Genomic DNA, 19906 nt, shown 5'->3' on the forward strand with positions numbered 1-19906 from the left:
ACAGATTCTGTCACCATTTACTCAACCTTGTGTTGTTTCAAATCTGGACACCATTTAAAAAAATGCTTTGGTATATAAAATTAGCAGTTTTGACCTTTTCCACTGTATGAGAACTATTCATTCATTCATTCATTTTCTTTTCGGCCTGGTACCTTTATTAATCTGGGTTTGCCACAGCGGAATGAACCACCAACTTTTCCAGCATATGTTTTACACAACAGATGGCCTTCCAGTCACAACCCATCACTGGGAAACATCCATACACTCCCGTTCACACACATACACTACGGACAATTTAGCTTACCCAATTCACCTATACCTCATGTCTTTGGACTTGTGAGGGAAACTAGAGCACTTGGAGGAAACCCATGCCAACACAGAAAGAACATACAAACTCCACACAAAAATGCCAACTGACCCAGCTAACTTCATGCTGTGAGGCTAGTGCTACCAACTGTGCCACCGTGAAGCCCTATATGAAAACAAAAATGACAAAAAAGGATAAGCAAAGGTTTAAATCATTAAAAAATGTATATAAAAGTCATCCATTTAACTTGTACACTTTATAAGTTCTCCTCATAAGAATGAAGAAAACTATAGTAATTTGGTAGACCAAGAAAACTTAAAAAAATAAATACTTTGCACAAATTTACACTTTATTCATAACACTAAACTTCTTTGCAACATCACACTACTTACTTTACTAATAACAGTGCATTTTTTATCATTATATGCGGCTATCCCTTAGCCAAGCTAATTGCTAACATTGTAGAAGGTCTAGTAACAAACAGACACATTTACAACAACAACGTGGGTATTGAATTTAAACCATAAAAGCACAGTCACTACAAATCAATCAAGGTTTTGCTACACTAACAATAGTTTTACCATGTTATTTGTAATAAATCTGAGGTTACATAAATGGTTATATACAAAACAGGAAGGAAAACTTTGATTACTATACATTTACTATAGCAAAATCAAGTTAAATTTTTGTAAAGGATGGTTCTACTATATTAAACATAATACTGGAAAACATTTGTAAAGCTTGCATTAATTAAAATGATATCAAAGAAAAAAAGAAAATTATTTACTACCACTTAAGAATCCAAGTAGTTCCAAACCTTTATTTTCTTCTGTTGGACTCAAAGGAGATATTTTGAAAAAAGCTGAAACTATTGGCTTCCATAATAGGAAAATCAAACACTATGGAAGGCAGTGGTTACAGGTTTTTAACATTCCTAAATACATCTTACTTTATCAGATTTTTTAACAGAACAAAGAAACTCAAACTGGTTTGAAGCAAGTCAAAGTTGACTAAATGATGGCAGAATTATTTTTTGGGGGGTAAACTATCTCCTTAATAAAACATGTTAGCACACGCTTAGCAATTTTCTAGCATTCTTTAGCACATTATTAGCATATTTTTCCATGCTGCCAGCTTTTTCAGGCAATTATAATTACATACATGGTGATTACATTGTAAGAAAAAGGTAGTAAGAAAGACAGTGTAAAATAAAAAATAACCTTTATTCTTATCTGCATAATTGCTTATATGGAACCATTTGTTCTAGCTTCAGAGGAAGATTTGAGGACTATCTCGCCAGACATGGATCTGACAAACACGCTTTCCTCAGATGCAGAAGCATCCGACAGTGGCAATTTTACACCTAATGACACCACGTGAGTTCTGCATTGCACTGACCAATACACAGTATATCGTCTAGGCTAGCTCATCTCTGTGTTTTATCTTTCAGCCAGGATAGCTTCTGTAGCGAGTGGTCTGATCTGAGTGTGGATACACCTACATATGAACCAGGATTTCACAGGTCCTCCTCCTCACTTTCAGTGCTCAGTGAGGCTAGCACATTTCTCCCTAGTCTCCCACCCGACTCCATAAGCACCGTCTCCACCACACGCATTGGTAAGCCTACATTAAGCACAGAGCCAGAATTTATGATTTTGAAATTATCAACTGGGATACTGATAGAAAAAAAGTGAAAACATGGATGTTAGAGGGATAGTTTAACCAATAAGCTAGAAACCTGTTTGAGTTTCTGTTGAACACAAAAGAAGATATTTTGATGTAAGCTGTAAACTAGTAACCAGTGACTTCCATAGCATTTGTTTTTCCTACTTTGAAAATCAATGGTTACATGCTTCAGTTTTCTTCAAATTATTTTATTTTGTGTTCAACAGAAGAATGAAACTAATAGTTTTATAAATATTTGTGGATGATTAAATAGCAAGTATTTTTTTAAGTAAATGCAACATAGGTATGATGTGAAAACGTAGCCCTGAATACATTTCTGGAGATCACAACTTATGTAGGAAGAAGTATGGCTGCATTTCATCCTTGAAATGAACACTACGGGGCAGTATGACGACTTTCTTTTTGCGCTTACCAGCTGACAAATTAACTCCGTGTGGACGGTTTTTACCACTGTTTCTAGTTTGTTTAGTAGCTTGCCATGTATTTCTGCAAACTTGAGTCCAGCAAAGAATTGTTCCAAAAAGCAGGTAAGACAAAAACAAAATCCAAAAAACAAAATAAACAAGTAAATGACAGGGTGAGAATGTGGAAAAATCTGAAAAATATTTTCTAGATTTTTATTAGAAACTTTCGGTTGGGTTTGGTGAAGTGGGTGGGCAGGTCAATTGGTGCTTTTGAAAACACTATTGGTTGGGTTTAGGAAATGATGGAGGTGGGTCAATCAATCAGTCAGTCAGTCAGTCATTCAGTCAACAGCAGCCTCTGGTGGATTTAAGCAAGAAGAGCAGGTGTGAATGGCACTCGTGAGAGAAATTTGGGATCTGGAAAAGCGTACACAGCGGCAGTTGGTGGATTCACAAAAACAAAAACTGCAAAAAAAAACATACCACCTGCAATGAATTTGTTGCTTTACATAATTGTATATAGGGCTTTGTTTTCAGAATGAGACTGGTTTGAATAAATAGCAAGTCATTTTTGGGTAGATTTTCTTTCTTTCATTCATATATATATATATATATATATATATATATATATATATATATATATATATATATATATATATATATATATATATAGTTGAAGTCAGAATTTTTAGCCCCCCTTTGATTTTATTTTTATTTTTTAAATATTTCCCAAATTATGTTTAACAGAGCAAGGAAGTTTTCACAGTATGTCTGATAATTACTACTACTAGTACTACTACTACTACTCTATCTATAATCTAATTGGAATTAGTTACTTATAGTTAGTGGAATGTTTAAAGGGCATTGTCAAATTAAAGTGTAAGCTATTTAAAAGCAATAAATAGTTAAACTGGCAGTTCATTTAGTTGTGGCAACCCCAGATTAATAAAGGGACTAAGCTGAAAAGAAAATAAATGAATGAATAAAATAGATAAATCTTATTCGTCCCAAACACTTTCTGTACAAGTAGTGCTTATATGTATGAGAAAAAAATCAAACAAAAACACCAAGAAACACTAATGTCCAAAAATGAAATATCACATAATACATAAAGACAGTTTTCATCGTTTCATGTGTCAATAAATCTCTGTATGGTCTGTCCTTAAGGTGTAGTTCGTGGTGTACCTGGCTTTTATCTGCCCTCATGGGTTCTGCGCATGGTTCACCTGCTGGTGGCTGTTCTGCTGGGAACGTGTCTGGCTGTGGTGGGGCTGTATGGGAGCAGCTTCACCAGCTCTGTGGTTCTCATGTGGCTGGTGTCCACACTGTCAGCCGTCCTCACTTCTGCCCTGCTGCTGGAACCACTAGCAGTGAGCTGAATATTTTATTATAAATATTTAGCATTTAAGAAAATATGTACCAACCCTTTTTAGTGACACTTTAATTACACGTTTTAACAGCAAATGAAGACCATTTAATAAAAACGATTTAAGCATGAATAGTTACTATAAACAGTTACTAATAGTTACTAAACTAATCAAGCATGAACATGCACTGTATCCATATGGTAAAAAAGACCGTAAGGAGTGAATTGAGTTATTTTAGCACACTAGAACAACAACAACAATAATAATAATAATAATAATAATAATAATAATAATAACAATAATAATAATAATAATAATAATAACAATAATAATAATAATAATAGTAATAATCTGCCAGTGGGATAAATAAAAAACATAATTCAAACTGGAAACAAGATTAATTTACTTACTCTACTGGCAGATTATTTAGCTTGTTTTAAGGAAAACCCCACTTAATTTTGACTTATTTTTGAAAATATTTTTTTTTACTTTTTTTTAAAAAAATGCTTCTTGATTTATTTATTTATTTTTAAAGATATTTGTACTAGAAACATGACAAAAATCTAAGTAAGATTTGTTTTGCAGTGTGACTACACAAAATGTGATATTATACCACTTTTTTAATTCTATGAACAAAAATAATAATTACAATTATACAATCAATTATACAAATTATACAATTTGTGTTCTTTTTGACAGCACCAATATGTTTAATTTATTAGATTTTGTATATTTCTTTTTCTAAAATCCACTATTAGACTTATCAGAAAATCCTAAAGCAATGTGCATTTTATTTGGAGATACAGTACAATGTAATACAATTACAACATAAATATATACATTACAAATTTTAATGTAATGGCTTATTAATTATAATTCCAAACCAGACAAACAAACTACCTTTGTAAATTTGTGTATTTGAATGACAGTACAAATTAAAGAACACAAAAAAATTTGAAAACATTGCTGCTTTTTTTATACATCAAAACATTATCTTTACTCTTGATGTCAGTTGTCTCTGTCTCCATCTCGGTCTTTTGATGCAGATATGCATTCAGGCACTATACCTGGCTACTGTGGTGCGACCAGTGGATCCCGAGGTGGAGGATCGTTTGGCTCAGGAGACTGAGGTCAGAAGGTCTGGGGAGGACTTCAGGGATAAGGTGCACCCTCTCTGTGGATACGGCCTACTGCAGGCTAAAGAGGAAGCACGAAAACTGAGGACACTTAGAGCCTTAATGAGGGTGAGCAAAGACCACACACATTTATTCATCAGAGTCCAAAAAAAAAATTGACCATAATGGATGTTAATATTTATTTAAATTTTTTGCCGATTTATGTTTTGTGCTGTTAATCAGAGCTGTTTAGTGTATATGCTCTTCCTGTTGGTGGTCCTGATGGTGAACTATCAGGAACATGTGCAGATGGCTGACAGTAGACGGCTTCACTCCGCCATTAAACATACACTGATCTCAGCTTCAGCCGGGAAGCCTGGTCTCATGAAGTTATCAGGGTAAGCCAATTATTCACTTACACCGGTGTTGTAATGAAACTGACCTTTTTTTAATGTCCTAGACATCCCAACGATTTGTTAAAAATGAAAAAGTAGTATTTTTATGTTTGACTTAAAATTTTTACATTTTTCTTTTTAACGTGCCCCATATTCTTTAAATTAAAGCTGAGCTTGGAAGTCTCCAACAATACATTTGCATCCGTTCAAAAGAATGAATACTAATAATAAAATTGTCTATACTGTACAGCAATGGAAAAAAGAGACCCCTTTGAGTTTCCTGGTATTTATGATTAATGTTTATGTGTTTGAGTAAAACAGCATTTTAGTTTTTCTCTGCAAACTACTGATGACCAGTGTTGAGGAAAGTTACTTTTGAAAGTAATGCATTACAATATTGAGTTACACCCCAAATAAGTAAATAGTTATATTACTTACTTTTTATGGAAAGTAACTTCTTATGAGTTACTTTTTCTAACCTGGCTGAGGCTTGATCTCTTTCAGAACTTGCATGTTTTTTTTTAATAGAGGTGCTTTACAATTAACAACATACTGTATAACGTACACCTTCATTAACTTTAAAAAACCCATCAAACAATAATTTAGGATAATGTTATCTACAGTATACGCTATATATGCTATATATATATATACGTATTACTGAAAGTTTAAAGCAATGTGTTTGCTACTTTTTGTCTAATTAGTTAAGTAAAATCCCTGTGCTTTGAGACAATTCCCTTTTCCTTTTCTTTAATGCATTCAAAGTATAAAATGTAAGGCTCTGGCATTATCATTTCTGTCTGTTCTGGCAGGGAGCAAATTATCTCATTGAGTGTGTAACTGGACATGACTACTTTAATTTTAATTCAGCAATAAAAGCTAATTAATTAAATTAAACACATTACATGTTTTTTTAAAGTAACTCAAATTGTATTACTTCATTTTTTTAAAGTAATGCATTCCTTTACTCCATACTTAAAAAAGTAATATTATTACATAACTCTTGTTACTTGTAATACCAAACCCCCAACACTGCTGATAACAATTCAAGTTTTAACAATCAGTTCACCCAAAAATTTTTTATTAATTAATCACTCTGGAAGACCAGGAAGACCAGGACATACACTATGGACAATTTTAGCTTATGCAATTCACATACAGTGCATGTCTTTGGTATGTATATATTTACAAGTGACTCCTTTGAAATAAATAGTTTTGAATAGCAAAACTTAATTGAATGACAAACTCTAATGGCTGTCAATCAGTGGAAGTAGTATTACAATTGATTTATTTATTTTTTATAGATGGATGAATGCAGAACAGTGGATAAATGAGAAATTAACATCACACTTATATGAAAACCCTTCTCTTCTTTTAATTGGCCCTGCAAGACTACAGAAAGTTTATTTTCAAGACTGTAAGTGCTGTACTTTTGAGGTTTTTGATCATTTGCATATATAGATTTTATACATAAATTCAAACCTTTTGTAGAAGTTGAATTTTTCCACCTCTCAAAGTTTGCAGTCAAGACATCAGAGACCAGTTCCAGTCTGGCCGACTTTCTTTGATGCCGACTGCTCATGTTTCATCACATGCCAACCCTGGACAGCAGACCTCCACAGCCCACAGCAAAAACACTCCAGCGCTGTCAACATGGTGAGAGATAACAGAACACAGAGAGAGAAAGACTGCCAGTCTGTGAATAAGTTGTTGTGCAGCACTATATTAGAGAATACAATAATGGTTCCCTCAGTGCAGCCTTTTTACCACAAATGATTACAATCTCTTCTCTTAAGGCAAAAGAGAGCATTATGTGCATTCAGTCAGACAGAAGAACTAGTGCTTGGGAACAATACTGAATATACACGGCAGATCCTGTCAGACCTGCAGAAAGAGAAGTGGATGACAACCGGGTATGACGTCACCTTTATTCACAAAATATCCATCAGGGTGAGGGTAGGACAGGGGTGTCCAATTCTGCTTCTGGAGGGTCTGCAAGTCTTGCTCCTATGCTCTAATTAAACACATTTACATTACATTTAACCATTTGGCAGATGCTTTTATTCAAAGCGACTTACAAATGAGGACAATAAAATTAATCACATCACATCACTCACTCACTTTCTTTTGGCATAATGCCTGGCTTATCAGGGTCGCCACAGTGGAATGAACAACCAGTATGGCATGTTTTTATGCGCATGTGTTTTATAAATCCAAAAATGACATTGTTTATGATGTCTTTGTTATGATAACTCGAAACTTCGAAACTAGAAAAGTAACATTCGTAGACAAGCTTTATGGTGGTTTGAGAAAGCCTAGACTGAAAGTTTGAAGTAGTTTTAAAGAAGTTTAAAAACAGTTGGCATATAGATATAACTACATATAAACATGTTAGCATGTTGCTAGTATGGATTGGCATGTTTCTCGCTATTCGGTTGATAGGGTGTTCTGAGTGGTTGCTAAGGTGTTGCTAGGGTGTTCTGAATGATTGCTAGGGTGTTCTAGGTGGTTGCTAAGGTGTTGTTAAGCAGTTGCTATGGTGTATTGAGTGGTTGCTAAAGTGTTGCTAGGCAGTTGCTATGGTGTTCTAAGTGGTTGCTAAGGTGGTTGCTATGATGTTATAAGTGGTTGCTAAGGCTTTGCTTGGTGGAGTGGTTGCTAAGGTGTTGTCAGGGTGTTCTAGGTGGTTGCTAAGATGTTGCTAAGCAGTTGATTAGGGTGTTTTGAATGGTTGATAGGTGGTTTGTAAGGGGTTGCTAGGCAGATGCTAGGGTATACTGGGTGGTTGCTAAGGTGTTGCTAGGCAGTTACTAGGGTGTTATGAGTGGTTGCTAGGTGGTTGATAAGGTGTTGCTAGGCTGTTCTAGATGATTGCTAAAGTGTTGCTAGGTGGCTGATAAGGTGTTCTTTGTGGTTGCTAAGGTGTTGCTATGGTGTTATGAGTGGTTTCTAGTCGATTGTTAAGGTGTTGCTAGGCTGTTCCAGGTGTTTGCTAAAGTGTTGGGAGGGTGTTGTGAGTGGTTGCTAGGCAGTTGCTAACATAAATTAGCATGTTGCTAGCATGTTTCTAGGATAAATTAGGATGCTGTTAGCATGGTTTTAGTATCTCTAGCAGTGTTCGTTGTTGTGTGGGAGGAAAAAGACAGGGTCGGCGATATCAGGTAAGTAGTATAATTTTATTTTTCAAATGCACAACATGCACATAGCAGTGAAGGGGTGTGTGTCGCTCGGCTGCTCCTTCACTTCTCCTTAAGAAGGGTGTCGCTCCAGCTCAATCACTATAATAAGCAGGTGTTATTTATTATTTCTGATTGGCCTGCTGATTAGCCGCCGGGCTCTGAGCATGCTCTCCCCCCTCATTGGGTGTTTGATCATGCTTACCTCTCCACAGTATAAATTAGCATTTTGCTAACATGTTTCTGTGTGAACTATCATGTTGTTACTGCAGCATGATTTTAGCAAGAATTAGCATGTTGCTAGCATGTTTGTAGTATGGATCGGTATGTTGTTAGTATGTTTCTAGTATGATGTTAGTATGTTTCTAGTGATTATTATATATTTAGTATGGATTGTTGTATGTCCAATGTAAAGTCCATGACAATTTTTTACAAGTCTGTGGGACAGTTGCTAGGGTGAAGTGCATACCTTCACATGGATGTCCATACACGATAAATGCATTATATAAATACACATTTCTTACTTGCTTACTATGCCAAAATAGAAAAATAAAAAAAGGAACATGAGTGAATGAATGTTTGTATGGAGTGTCTATGACTTACACTCCCATCATCTTACTTTCCTTCATTTCCCTTTAACTCAGCACTCCTTTTCCGATTTTTGGGATATTGTACTAACGCCAGTCCTGGCAATATTAAGGGACGTTCCCACAATATTGAACAGCCTCAGGCTAACCTTGTACCACTCATACTTGCCGCTTCAATGTTTAAAAGTCTGTGCTTGCTACAAAATTGCCAACTAGAGTAATGTGTCCTCATATACAGCTCAGATCTTGTCTTGCCACAGCATTCACCGCCCAATCAGCCAGTATATTTCATGAAGATAATGCGCCCCCATGAAAAACATGGTTAAAGCAAGCCTTTAAATCTGAAAACATTTAAATAATGAAATTACCAGCCCAAAGTCCTGATCTAAACCTGAATGAAAATCTCTGGAAAATCCTAACCAACAAAGTTATTGTTAAGAAGTCCACACGTAGTCACAAACAATGGACACCTAATCCCGCTAGTCAGCATCTTACTTGGCATACTGGAAACTTGCTGACTGGTGTGTTGAGACAAATTTTAAAGTAGTTAAACTACAGGACAGGTGCTATCCAGGAGCAGGTTTGGACACCTCTACTACTGAATAAAATGCCCAAGTTCTCTCCATGTCCAGTATTGAACTAAGGACTTTCCTACACACATACACCTGTATTTATCAGTTCCAGAGCTCATCATGCGTATCAGATTAGTGTGTTTAGTAACTGTCTTACATTTTTTCCAACAGTACAAAGGCTGTATTGATCGAGTTCACTCAGTATCATAAACAGACAAGCATCTTGGCACCAGTCTCTATTCTCCTGGATCAAACACAGACAGGCAGAATCCTTGCTTTCATCTCCATCCAGCCCTTTCACATCTCTCCACTATCTGGTCCAGACTTGCATGTTACTCTGACGGTACTGGCTCTCCTACAAGACTAATTTTTGATAGAAGAAAACCTCACAATTTAAACAGGATAGTCTTTTTATTGTCATGTTAACAGCTGTCATCTCTCTAGGTTGTGCTACTGCTATTCGCCCTGTGCTTTCTGAGTACTGAAGTGCGAGCCTTGATCAGGAAGCCAAGTCAATACCTGAGGCAGGCCTGGTGCTGGTTTCAGACACTGTTGGCACTTCTGGCTTTGGCAGCTGCTGTTCTACGTCTGTATTTCCTCTACACGACTACAGTCTGCATTTCCAGATATCGTTCAATACCCTCCTCATTTGCTGACTTCCATAGCGCTGCCACACTGGCCAGAAAGTCCAATCAGCTCTCAGCAATATTATTAACCCTCTTGGCTCTAAAGGTATATTATTCTAAAGCAAAAAATGGTTTGTCAGCATATGGTCACACTTCATTATGATGGTCCTGTAACTTTGCAACTTTATCGCCTTAATTGCCAAAATCCACAATAAAACATATAACAATAAAATAATAAAAAATAAATCTAATTAAATAAATCTAATAAATTAATAGAGCAATAAGCCTCATCATTTACATTAATTATATTTGTACAAAATATATTTTTGTGTCAGTATAATGGCACATTTGAGCAGCATTAGCAAACTGTAAATATAAAAAAATGCCAAATCACATGCAATTTTTTAGTTCTACGGTGGGCATTACTAAAATATAATTTTTTTAGGGTATGAAATCAAATGACCATTTTTTTACACATTGATGTAATCATTTGTAGAATAAAAAAGTAGGATGTTTGCCTGTTGGCAATGATATTCAATAGGGTGCGTTTACAAGGCAGAGATCTCACAGCAGTCAGCTGCGCACAATATCAAGATCATTTACTATTTATAAATGTCACATCTGGAAGAGAGGCACACATATGCACACATAACAGACTCACTGTAAAAATATTGTTCTGCCTTAAATTTCTTAGTTGAATCAAATGACCTTTTTAGTCATCTCAACTTAAATCAGTCAAACAGACTTAAAATATTTTTAAAAATTAACCCACTAACCCATATTGTTGTTCAACATATTAAATTAAGTTAAAGTAGCAGAAACATGTAAGTTGTCATAACTTTTTTTACACTGTCATGACAATATATATATATATATATATATATATATATATATATATATATATATATATATATATTTTTTTTTTTTTTTTTTTTTTTTACAGAGCTGGTGTGTTTTCATTTACATCAGATATGCTCTAACTTTGCCTGTGGGTCAAAGTAGGCCCATGGTAATGTTTGGTTTGGCCCGCCATGTCATCCTGAGAAGAGACAGAATAATGGGGATGGTTTAGAGACGGTCCATTCAAATTTAATGTAACATTTTATTTATGTGTGTTATTGTAATCTTCAAAAAGGCTAACTGAAATGAAATTTTTTCATTTAAATGCTGTAATCTAGATTATAATATACATACTGTCACCTTACGATTAGAGGACAATGCAAAGACTTTGGTGAGCAAATCAAGGAAAAGGCAGATTCTGCATGACTAGTGTTTTCATCATTGAACTTCACTGTGTTTTAAATCTTATTATTTATGTTTTTATTGCAATAAGTTATCATTTTAAGCAATAGTTAGTTTAGTTAGTACGATTCAAAGTAGGGCTGAGCGGTATATATTGTTTGAGCATCGATATTGCAATGTGTGTATCTGCAATAGTCATGTGGTAGTTTATTTTATCTATTAAAGATTAATATATATATATATATATATATATATATATATATATATATATGTATATATATACACACAACAGTTCTTTCTGGTTCTCGAATCTGATTGGCTGATAGCCGTGATATATTTAAGTAATTTCAGCACCCGTACAGCCTCTTTAACCTTTGTGTATTACTCCACCCACATACAGCCAGCAAAGAGCAGACACTACAGATCCAAAGTTTAAAAGATGCTTTCTCAGCTGTTTAACTGTCAGCTTATGATTTGAATCCAAGATGGAAGACAGTAGTTCCTCATACAAAAGGGTTTTTGAGACTCTCCATGTTTGATTTTGTTTTTATATACACAATTATGCCGTCAAACTGTTGTATAAACGCAATATCACACTTGTAGCAGTGCGATATGGCTATATATCGGCACTGGTGGGGGCAACAAGGCACTCTGCCTGAAGCTTCGTGTCAACGCACACCTCCCATCAGTGCCGATATATATATATACTTTCAATTTCTGTACTCGCTGTTACAGTTACTGCCCTGAAAACCATAAAGCCCTGTTTATGTTTTTATTTTTGCTTGTAATTTATTCCTGCGGATGCACTGCATGGAAAAATACTTGATTATGTCAGTTAATCTAAATAAATAAAATCTTTCCAAATAGAGTTATTCAAATTATGTGGTGAAATTCTATTCATATTGCAATAAGGGGCGAGGTAGTGGCGCAGCAGGTACTGCTGTCGCCTCACAAGCAAGAACGTCACTGGTTCGAACCTCGGCTCAGTTGGCGTTTCTGTGTGGAGTTTGCATGTTCTCCCTGCCTCCGGGTGCTCCGGTTTCCCCCACAGTCCAGAGACATGCGGTACAGGTGAATTGGGTAGGCTAAATTGTCTGTAATGTACGAATGTGTGTGTGGATGTTTCCCAGAAATGGATTGCAGCTGGAAGGGCATCAGCTGCGTAAAAACTTGCTGGATAAGTTGGTGGTTCATACCGCTGTGGCGACCCTGGATTAATAAAGGGACTAAGCCGACAAGAAAATGAATGAATGAATATTGCAATAAATATTGCAGTAAAACAAAATATTGCAATGTCAGATGTTTCTAATACCAGCATATTGAATATATTTTAAAGTAATGTTTTCTATTGATTTTTAAATATTATAAACTAAAGTAGAACATTACTCATGGCAACTTTAAAGTAAAATAGTTTGGTATATTTACCTGTGGCTTACAGCTCTCAATATTTGGTTTTTGGCCCTTCATATGAAAATGTTTGGGCATATTTATGCGGTACAGGTGGATTGGGTAGGCTAAATTGTCTGTAGTATATGAGTGTGAGTTAGTGTGTATGGATGTTTCCCAGAGATGGGTTGCGGCTGGAAAGGCATCCGCTGCGTAAAACATATGCTGGATAAGTTGGCAGTTCATTCTGATGTGGCGACCCCGCATTAATAAAGGGACTAAGCCAAAAAGAAAATGAATGAATGAATAGTCTGTAGTCACAACATGTGTTTTTACAGGTGTGTTGTTTAAGTTATCATTTTAAGTCGATAGCATTTAACAATTTTTACCACTAGAAAAGAATATAATAAGATGCATGGTGTATCAGTTTCCTGTTGCTCATATACAGTACATTTATGTAATATGAATTTACAGGCCAGTGTTAAAAACTTTGCATGAGCTTACATTACCTGTTCTAGTTCATTTCAACAATGAATGACAATTCAAAGTTTGAAATGTTGTCCATTTGGTTGACTTGAATTCATTGTGTAAATTTAATGTTTGGGTCTTAAAGTACAAATTTTGAGAGATTTGTTTTTACAGATGGTGGGAATCCTGCAGTTTGTTAGGCGATGGTTGGTCATGGGACGGGTTATTTGGCAGGTATTTCCTCAAATCTGTGGTGTGGTGTTCCTGCTGCTCCTCCTGTTGCTCTTGTTTTCTCACATAGGCATGATGGTACAGTATTTTTAAATTGCCAGTTTTACTGTATCATCACAGTGCATCATGTTTGATTTAGCCTTGATCTTTTTCAGCTCTTCTCAGGATCAGTGGAGGGCTTTAGGACACTGGGACAGGCGAGCTCCTCTCTGCTGTGTCTGTTAAGGGGTCGCACAGGGTTGCAACGACTGTGTGAGCATCATCCGGTGGTGGGACCTTTATACTGCTTGTCTGCTGTGGGTATTGGATTCTGGGTACTGGGACGCCTATGTGCTGCTGTATTGATTCGAACTTACCAAATGGTACAAGCAGACATTTACCGACCCTCCATGGAGCCACAGGACTACGAGATGGTTCAGTTTCTTATTAAACGGCTCAAGCTGTGGATGGGGCTCAGCAAAACCAAAGAGGTACAAATATCATGTTTAATTATTCAGTTTCTGAATAATTTAATTCTTCACCAAAGTAGACTAAATTGTATTAATTAAAATGTATTTTTGTAGGGATATTAAGGAGGTGTTTATACCATTTTTATCTAAAGACATCTGTCATCATTATTTTCCATATATTTTGGCTATATACAAGACAAAAAACTTGGAAAAAAAACTGATAATAATAATAATGAGATTTTGTGAAAACAACTAAATTGTGCAAATTGTTTCCAAAGTTGGATTGCCAAATAGTAGCCTTGGGATTCTCAGATTTTCAAAGATACATGTAATTGGGGATCAACTTAGCAAAGTTTGTGCGTAATGATTTTTAAAATACACAAATGAAAAGTTGTAAAGAAATGCTCAGGCTCACTTATCTTATCTGTATTAATTCAGATGACAATTCATTCTAATAAAAAGCACAAAAAATATAAATTAAATTCTAAATTAAAATTATGAAATTAAATTCAATTATAAAAATTAAAAGAATTTAAAAAAGGGTGGCACAGTGGGTTATGCTGTCACCTAACAGCAAGAGGGTTACTGGTTCGAGCATCGGCTGGTTCAGTTGGCGTTTCTTTGTGGAGTTGGCATGTTTATCGCCGTGTTCACATGAGTTTCCTCCAGGTGCTCCAGTTTCCCCCACAGTCAAAAGACATACGCTATGGGTAAATTGGGTTAGCTAAATTGTCCATGGTGTGTTTGAATAAGAGCGTATGAGTGTTTCCCAGTGATTAATTGCAGCTGGAAGGGCATCTGCTGCGTAAAACATATGCTGGATAAGATGGCAGTTCATTCCACTGTGGCAACCCCAGATTAATAAAGGGACTAAGCTGAAAAGAAAATGATCGAATGAATTTATAAAAAAATTAAATCATAAAATAACACATTTTAACATTCCAGTTATAACACACACATGTACGCATGCACAGTAAATATGTGTGTATTTATATTTATTTATTCTTTTTCTTGTCGGCTTAGTCCCTTTATTAATCCGGGGTCACCACAGCGGAATGAACCGCCAACTTATTCAGTTCAGTTTTGACGCAGCGGATGCCCTTCCAGCCGCAACCCATCTCTGGGAAACATACACACACACACACACATTCATACACTACGGACAATTTAACCTACCCAGTTCACCTGTACCCCATGTCTTTGGACTGTGAGGGAAACCAGAGCACCCGGAGGAAACCCACGCAAAGGCAGGGAGAACATGCTAACTCCACACAGAAATGCCAACTGAGCTGAGGTTCGAACCAGCGACCTTCTTGCTTGTGAGGCGACAGCAGTACCTACTGCGCCACTGCCTCCCCTGTATATAAATTTATTTATTTATTTAAAAATATGAAAATAAAGATACATATTTAATATATAATTTAAAGAGATGTCTATATCAAAATAAATGCTGTAAATAAATCTTTTGAGTCTACTATTGTTTAACAAAAAAATTAAGCTGTAACCGGTTTAAAACACTGAAAATAATTATGTTCTGAGCACCAAATCAGTGTTAGAAAAGTTTTTGAAAGATTATGTGATACTGTCAATTCATCTTTGAATCACATAATTCCAAAAGGAAAACGTATTAATAATTGTCTCCCAGGACATTATCTGTCAAGTTTCTGGACATTTTATTTAATCTTAAAGTGTAACAATTAAATGCAATTTGTAATTTTTAAAAATATATATATCTGTGAATCTAAACCAAAATTTGAATCCAGGCTTATACTGATTATGTACCTCTATATACATTTCTGGTGAAAGCAAAATACAGCTTAAGTTTTTTTTTAGCAGTTTTTGTTTTTTGTGAATCTGCCAGAGGCTGCTGTGTACTCTTTTTTTAGATCTCAAATTTCTCTTGCAAGTCCCATTCACGCCTGCTGTTCTCACGTAAATCCACCAAAGGCCGCTGTCAAGTGGCTGACTTACTGACAGACCAACTGACCCAATCCCCCCAACCACTCCCTTCCCTAAACCTAACCTATAGTGATTTAAAAAGCACAGATTGACCCACCCACCCCCTTCCCTTAACCCAACCGCAGTGTTTTAAAAAGCAATCCAGAAACATTTTCAGATTTTACCACATTCTCACCCTGTTATTTACTTGTGTATTTTTATTTTTTGACATTTGTTGTTGTCTTACTTGCTTTCTGGAAATGTTTTTCACTGGACTTGTACCCCATTGTTGCGGTCAACTTCACTCTACGTCTCAAGTCCGCCAATGTACATATTGAGCCATCGGACAAACTTGTAATATTAAAAAGGCTGTCCATACTGAGGTAAGTGGTCAGCGGGTGAGCGTGAAAAGAAACAGCATCATACTACCCTATAGCTTTCGTTTTAAAGATGAAATGCAGCCATACGAAGCTCTGGCTACAAAATTTGCGATCTCCAGAAATGTATATAGGGCAACGATTTCAGAATGAGCCTATGTCTCAAAATTTACTGCACAGTAACACATTTTATAACTGTATTTTTTAGACTTTTCTTATAGTATGTACACGCAAACCTGTTCACTTTGATTTCCTTTATAGTTCAGACACAGAGTGAAGTTTGAGGGAATGCGTCCTCCACCCTCCAGATCCTCTCAGGTCTCTGCAAGCTCTAACTGCTGGACCCCACTAAGCCCCATCGGGTCCCGCCAGACACTATTATCATCTGCCTCCTCTCTGGCCTCCGACACATCCGTCATTTCAGACAGCTGTGATGTCCACCCTTACGTGGAGCGCCTGGTGCCCTGTGTTGACAGTCTTTTGGCGGGTTTCGAGCGTGTCAACCAGGTGACGGAAGAAGTATATAACTTTGAGCTTCAACTTCAGCAGATTCAGAGCAGGATCTCTCAAATAAGAAAGCTGCCTTTGCCAGTGACCTTTACGGAATGTGATCTAACACCAAAACCTCCATTGCTCCCTCGACACCCATCATCCTCTGTTTTGGAAAGTAAGCCCTCTCCAGCTTGTCTACTGAATACTCTTCCATATCGGCGAGCTGCTCACTCAGAGTCCTCGCTGATGGGGCCTGCTGTTCAGCTGGGAAGGAGAATACTATCTGCACTGGATGGAGGAAGAATGAACAGTCCAAACCCTAGAAAAAGGGTCGTCCCAAGACAGAGAGCCTGGAATTCAGTTACCTGCCATTCTGCTGACACAGCTCAGAGGATAGCTGGATTTCACAACACTGACGGCCCTCTAGTGAGACCCCAGAGCCAAGACGAAGACAGACAGCGTGGATGTGAAGCAATGCCGATTAAGAGACGAGCATGGCAGACTGAAAAAGAGCTTTAAGCATCAAGGCATTATTATTCATTACAAACGTAATCACATTATCATTTGGGATTAAATTTTATGTTGCTGGTTTCTTTTAGAGATTGTGTTGACTGAAAGGATTTGTTCACACTTTGCAGATTTGGTTTGATTAAAGGAAATTTGACCAAATGAATAAAGCCTTCTGAATTTTCCAACACAGGCTCATTGGTTTCAAATAGTGGTGTAGTCATGGCTATACGCACGTATACTCCGTATGCCTACTTTTTTCCACAAGCTGTTTGGGTATTATGACTTCTGAGGATCTATAATTACTTATACCCTCGGTATAATCACTTGTTTTGCTGATTAAACTTCCCCAATGTATGCATATTCGTATCGCCTTTAACTGTATACCATTTATTTTAACTTGTATCTTAATTTGTTGCATTTTTGTTTAATTTGCACCATTCCCCGCTCTCCACTGACCACAGCAGCTGTGAGAAAATTTCGTGAGTTTTTTTTTTAAAAGACAACAAGTCAACTGAATGATTTCTCAATGAAACGTTCAGGTAAAATTATAAAACACCGTGGCGTCGCTTTAGCCCTGCTATATTCCCTGCTATATTTTTATTTAGCCTCCTTAAAACTTTTGCGTTTTGCTCATGAAATGTACACTATTAAATTTATTTTTGATATAAAAACGGCAGCAGACTTCCGCTCGTTCGTTTTCAGCTAGTTTATCATTTAATCAGCAAACCACAGAAGTGCAAAGCAAGAGCAGAAGGTGTGTGTTTATAGATAGATTCTTATAATATCTGCATATTTGCAGTTCTTTGCTATCGAAACACTTGTATCACATCCACCCTAATGGGTCATGGAGGAGCAGTCGGGTTCCCCTTCGGTTGGGGAACTTCAGTGCCATGAATGGGAGGATTCGGATCAGAAGCCGCTTATCTGGAGAGTATTGAACGGGCCAATGAATGAAATTAATTGGCAGCGTAAGCTTGCGCAGGTGTGCGACATCTGCAATCATCTCAGCATATAAGCACACCTGAAGCCAGCAGACGCCATCCTTTTCGCTTCAGATCCTTTCTGAGTGAGTCGATGAGGGTTCCTCTTGCTGATCAGCACTTCAGAGCGAACGAGTGTGTCTCCCGGTCCAGAGTGGGTCTTCGCGGTGGCAGACGGTCGAGCTGGGTTACTCCCTTGCCTGCGGTTCTTTGGGTCCGGTCCTCCAGAGCGGTGCGTATAGTTGCAACTTTCCTAAAAGAGCAACACAGTCGTGCAGCACGTCCTTTTCAGGATGGCGCTCCGACTGTGCGTTTCTGGATGCGGGGGTTTCCTGTCTCCGGATGATGGACACGATCACTGCATTGCATGTTTGGGGGTCCAGCATGTTAATGCGGTGCTCGCGGGCGGTTCATGTCGTCATTGCGATGCCATGACCGTTGCACAGCTAAGATCGCGGCTAACTTTCGCAAGAGAGCGAGCCACCCCAGTTGCCTCCTGTTCTAAAAAAGCAGCGGGCGCTCGGGCAGATCTGAGGGTTTCAGCGGGAGCTAATCCGCCGCCCACGGGCTCGCGGACCTCTCGCTCCTCACGGCGCTCCATCCAAGCTTCGGGTGGTGAGAGTGATCCGTCTAACCAGATGGTAGCTCTCACACTCGCTGACACCGGAGATCAGATGTCCTCCGCGGCATCGGAGGGTGGGCTTTCACTGTCCGACGAAGATCCGGACCCGCTCGCCCCCTCCGGGCAGGTGAGCGCTGTCAAATCGGATCCTGAAGCGGACATGTTAGCCGTGCTTTCCCGGGCTGCTTCGGCCGTGGGGTTGGAGATGGTTTATCCCCCAGCTCCGCGGCCGGACCGACTAGATGGGTGCTACGTAGAGGACCAGAAGGCGAAGCCTTCGAAGCCTCTCGTCCCCTTCTTCCCGGAAGTGCACAGTAGGCTCACGCAGTCCTGGAGGGCACCTTTCTCTGCCCGTGCTGCGAGTGCCTCCGCCCTCACCGCCCTTGACGGCGGAGCTGCCAGGGGGTATGAGGCGATCCCGTCAGTGGAGCGCGCTATCGCGGTCAATCTTTGTCCGCGCGGCGCCTCTACGTGGCGGGGTTTGCCCCGCCTCCCGTCCAAAGCCTGTAGGTTGTCTGCCTCCCTCGGAGCCAGAGCTTATAAGGCTGCGGGCCAGGCTGCTTCTGCTTTGCACGCGATGGCCACCTACCAGCGCTACCAAGCGCAGGCGCTGGCCGAGCTGCACGAGGGCGGGTCCAACCCAAGCTTATTACATGAGCTGCGCACCGCGACCGACTATGCTCTTCGGACTACTAAGTCCGCCGCGTGTGCGCTGGGGAGGACGATGTCCACACTTGTGGTTCAGGAACGCCACCTCTGGCTAAACCTGGCCGATATGCGCGACGTTGACAAAGTTCGCTTTCTTGACTCGCCCATATCCCAGGCTGGCCTGTTCGGCGACACCGTCGGTGAATTCACCCAGGAATTCAAGGCGGTGAAAGAGCAGTCGGATGCGATGGGCAATGTCATCTATCGGCGTGGCCGTAAGCCCGCTCCGCCCGCCGAGCCATCCACCTCCGCTGTTCCTCGCCGAGGG

At 38.4% G+C, this 19906-nt stretch overlaps 1 protein-coding gene across 3 annotated transcripts in view; it reads left to right on the plus strand.

Moving 5' to 3' along the window:
• pkd1b (polycystic kidney disease 1b) overlaps positions 1-17513 on the plus strand; it is a 56220-nt gene extending 38707 nt beyond the window's left edge. For all 3 annotated transcript variants that reach the window (XM_087276086.1, XM_087276084.1, XM_087276085.1), the window contains 13 exons: positions 1575-1683; positions 1758-1924; positions 3565-3767; positions 4811-5008; positions 5123-5277; positions 6579-6691; positions 6792-6930; positions 7071-7187; positions 9781-9952; positions 10054-10341; positions 13506-13640; positions 13718-14032; positions 16588-17513. In XM_087276086.1, the coding sequence (XP_087132212.1) occupies positions 1575-1683; positions 1758-1924; positions 3565-3767; positions 4811-5008; positions 5123-5277; positions 6579-6691; positions 6792-6930; positions 7071-7187; positions 9781-9952; positions 10054-10341; positions 13506-13640; positions 13718-14032; positions 16588-17337 (2861 nt within the window). In that variant the 3' untranslated portion in view covers positions 17338-17513. The remainder of the gene's footprint in view (positions 1-1574; positions 1684-1757; positions 1925-3564; positions 3768-4810; positions 5009-5122; positions 5278-6578; positions 6692-6791; positions 6931-7070; positions 7188-9780; positions 9953-10053; positions 10342-13505; positions 13641-13717; positions 14033-16587) is intronic.
• The last annotated feature ends 2393 nt before the right edge of the window (positions 17514-19906 follow it).

The sequence above is a fragment of the Danio rerio genome, chromosome 12 (genome assembly GCF_052040795.2).
Source record: "Danio rerio strain M-AB ecotype USA chromosome 12, GRCz13ab, whole genome shotgun sequence".
Classification (NCBI taxonomy): domain Eukaryota; kingdom Metazoa; phylum Chordata; class Actinopteri; order Cypriniformes; family Danionidae; genus Danio; species Danio rerio.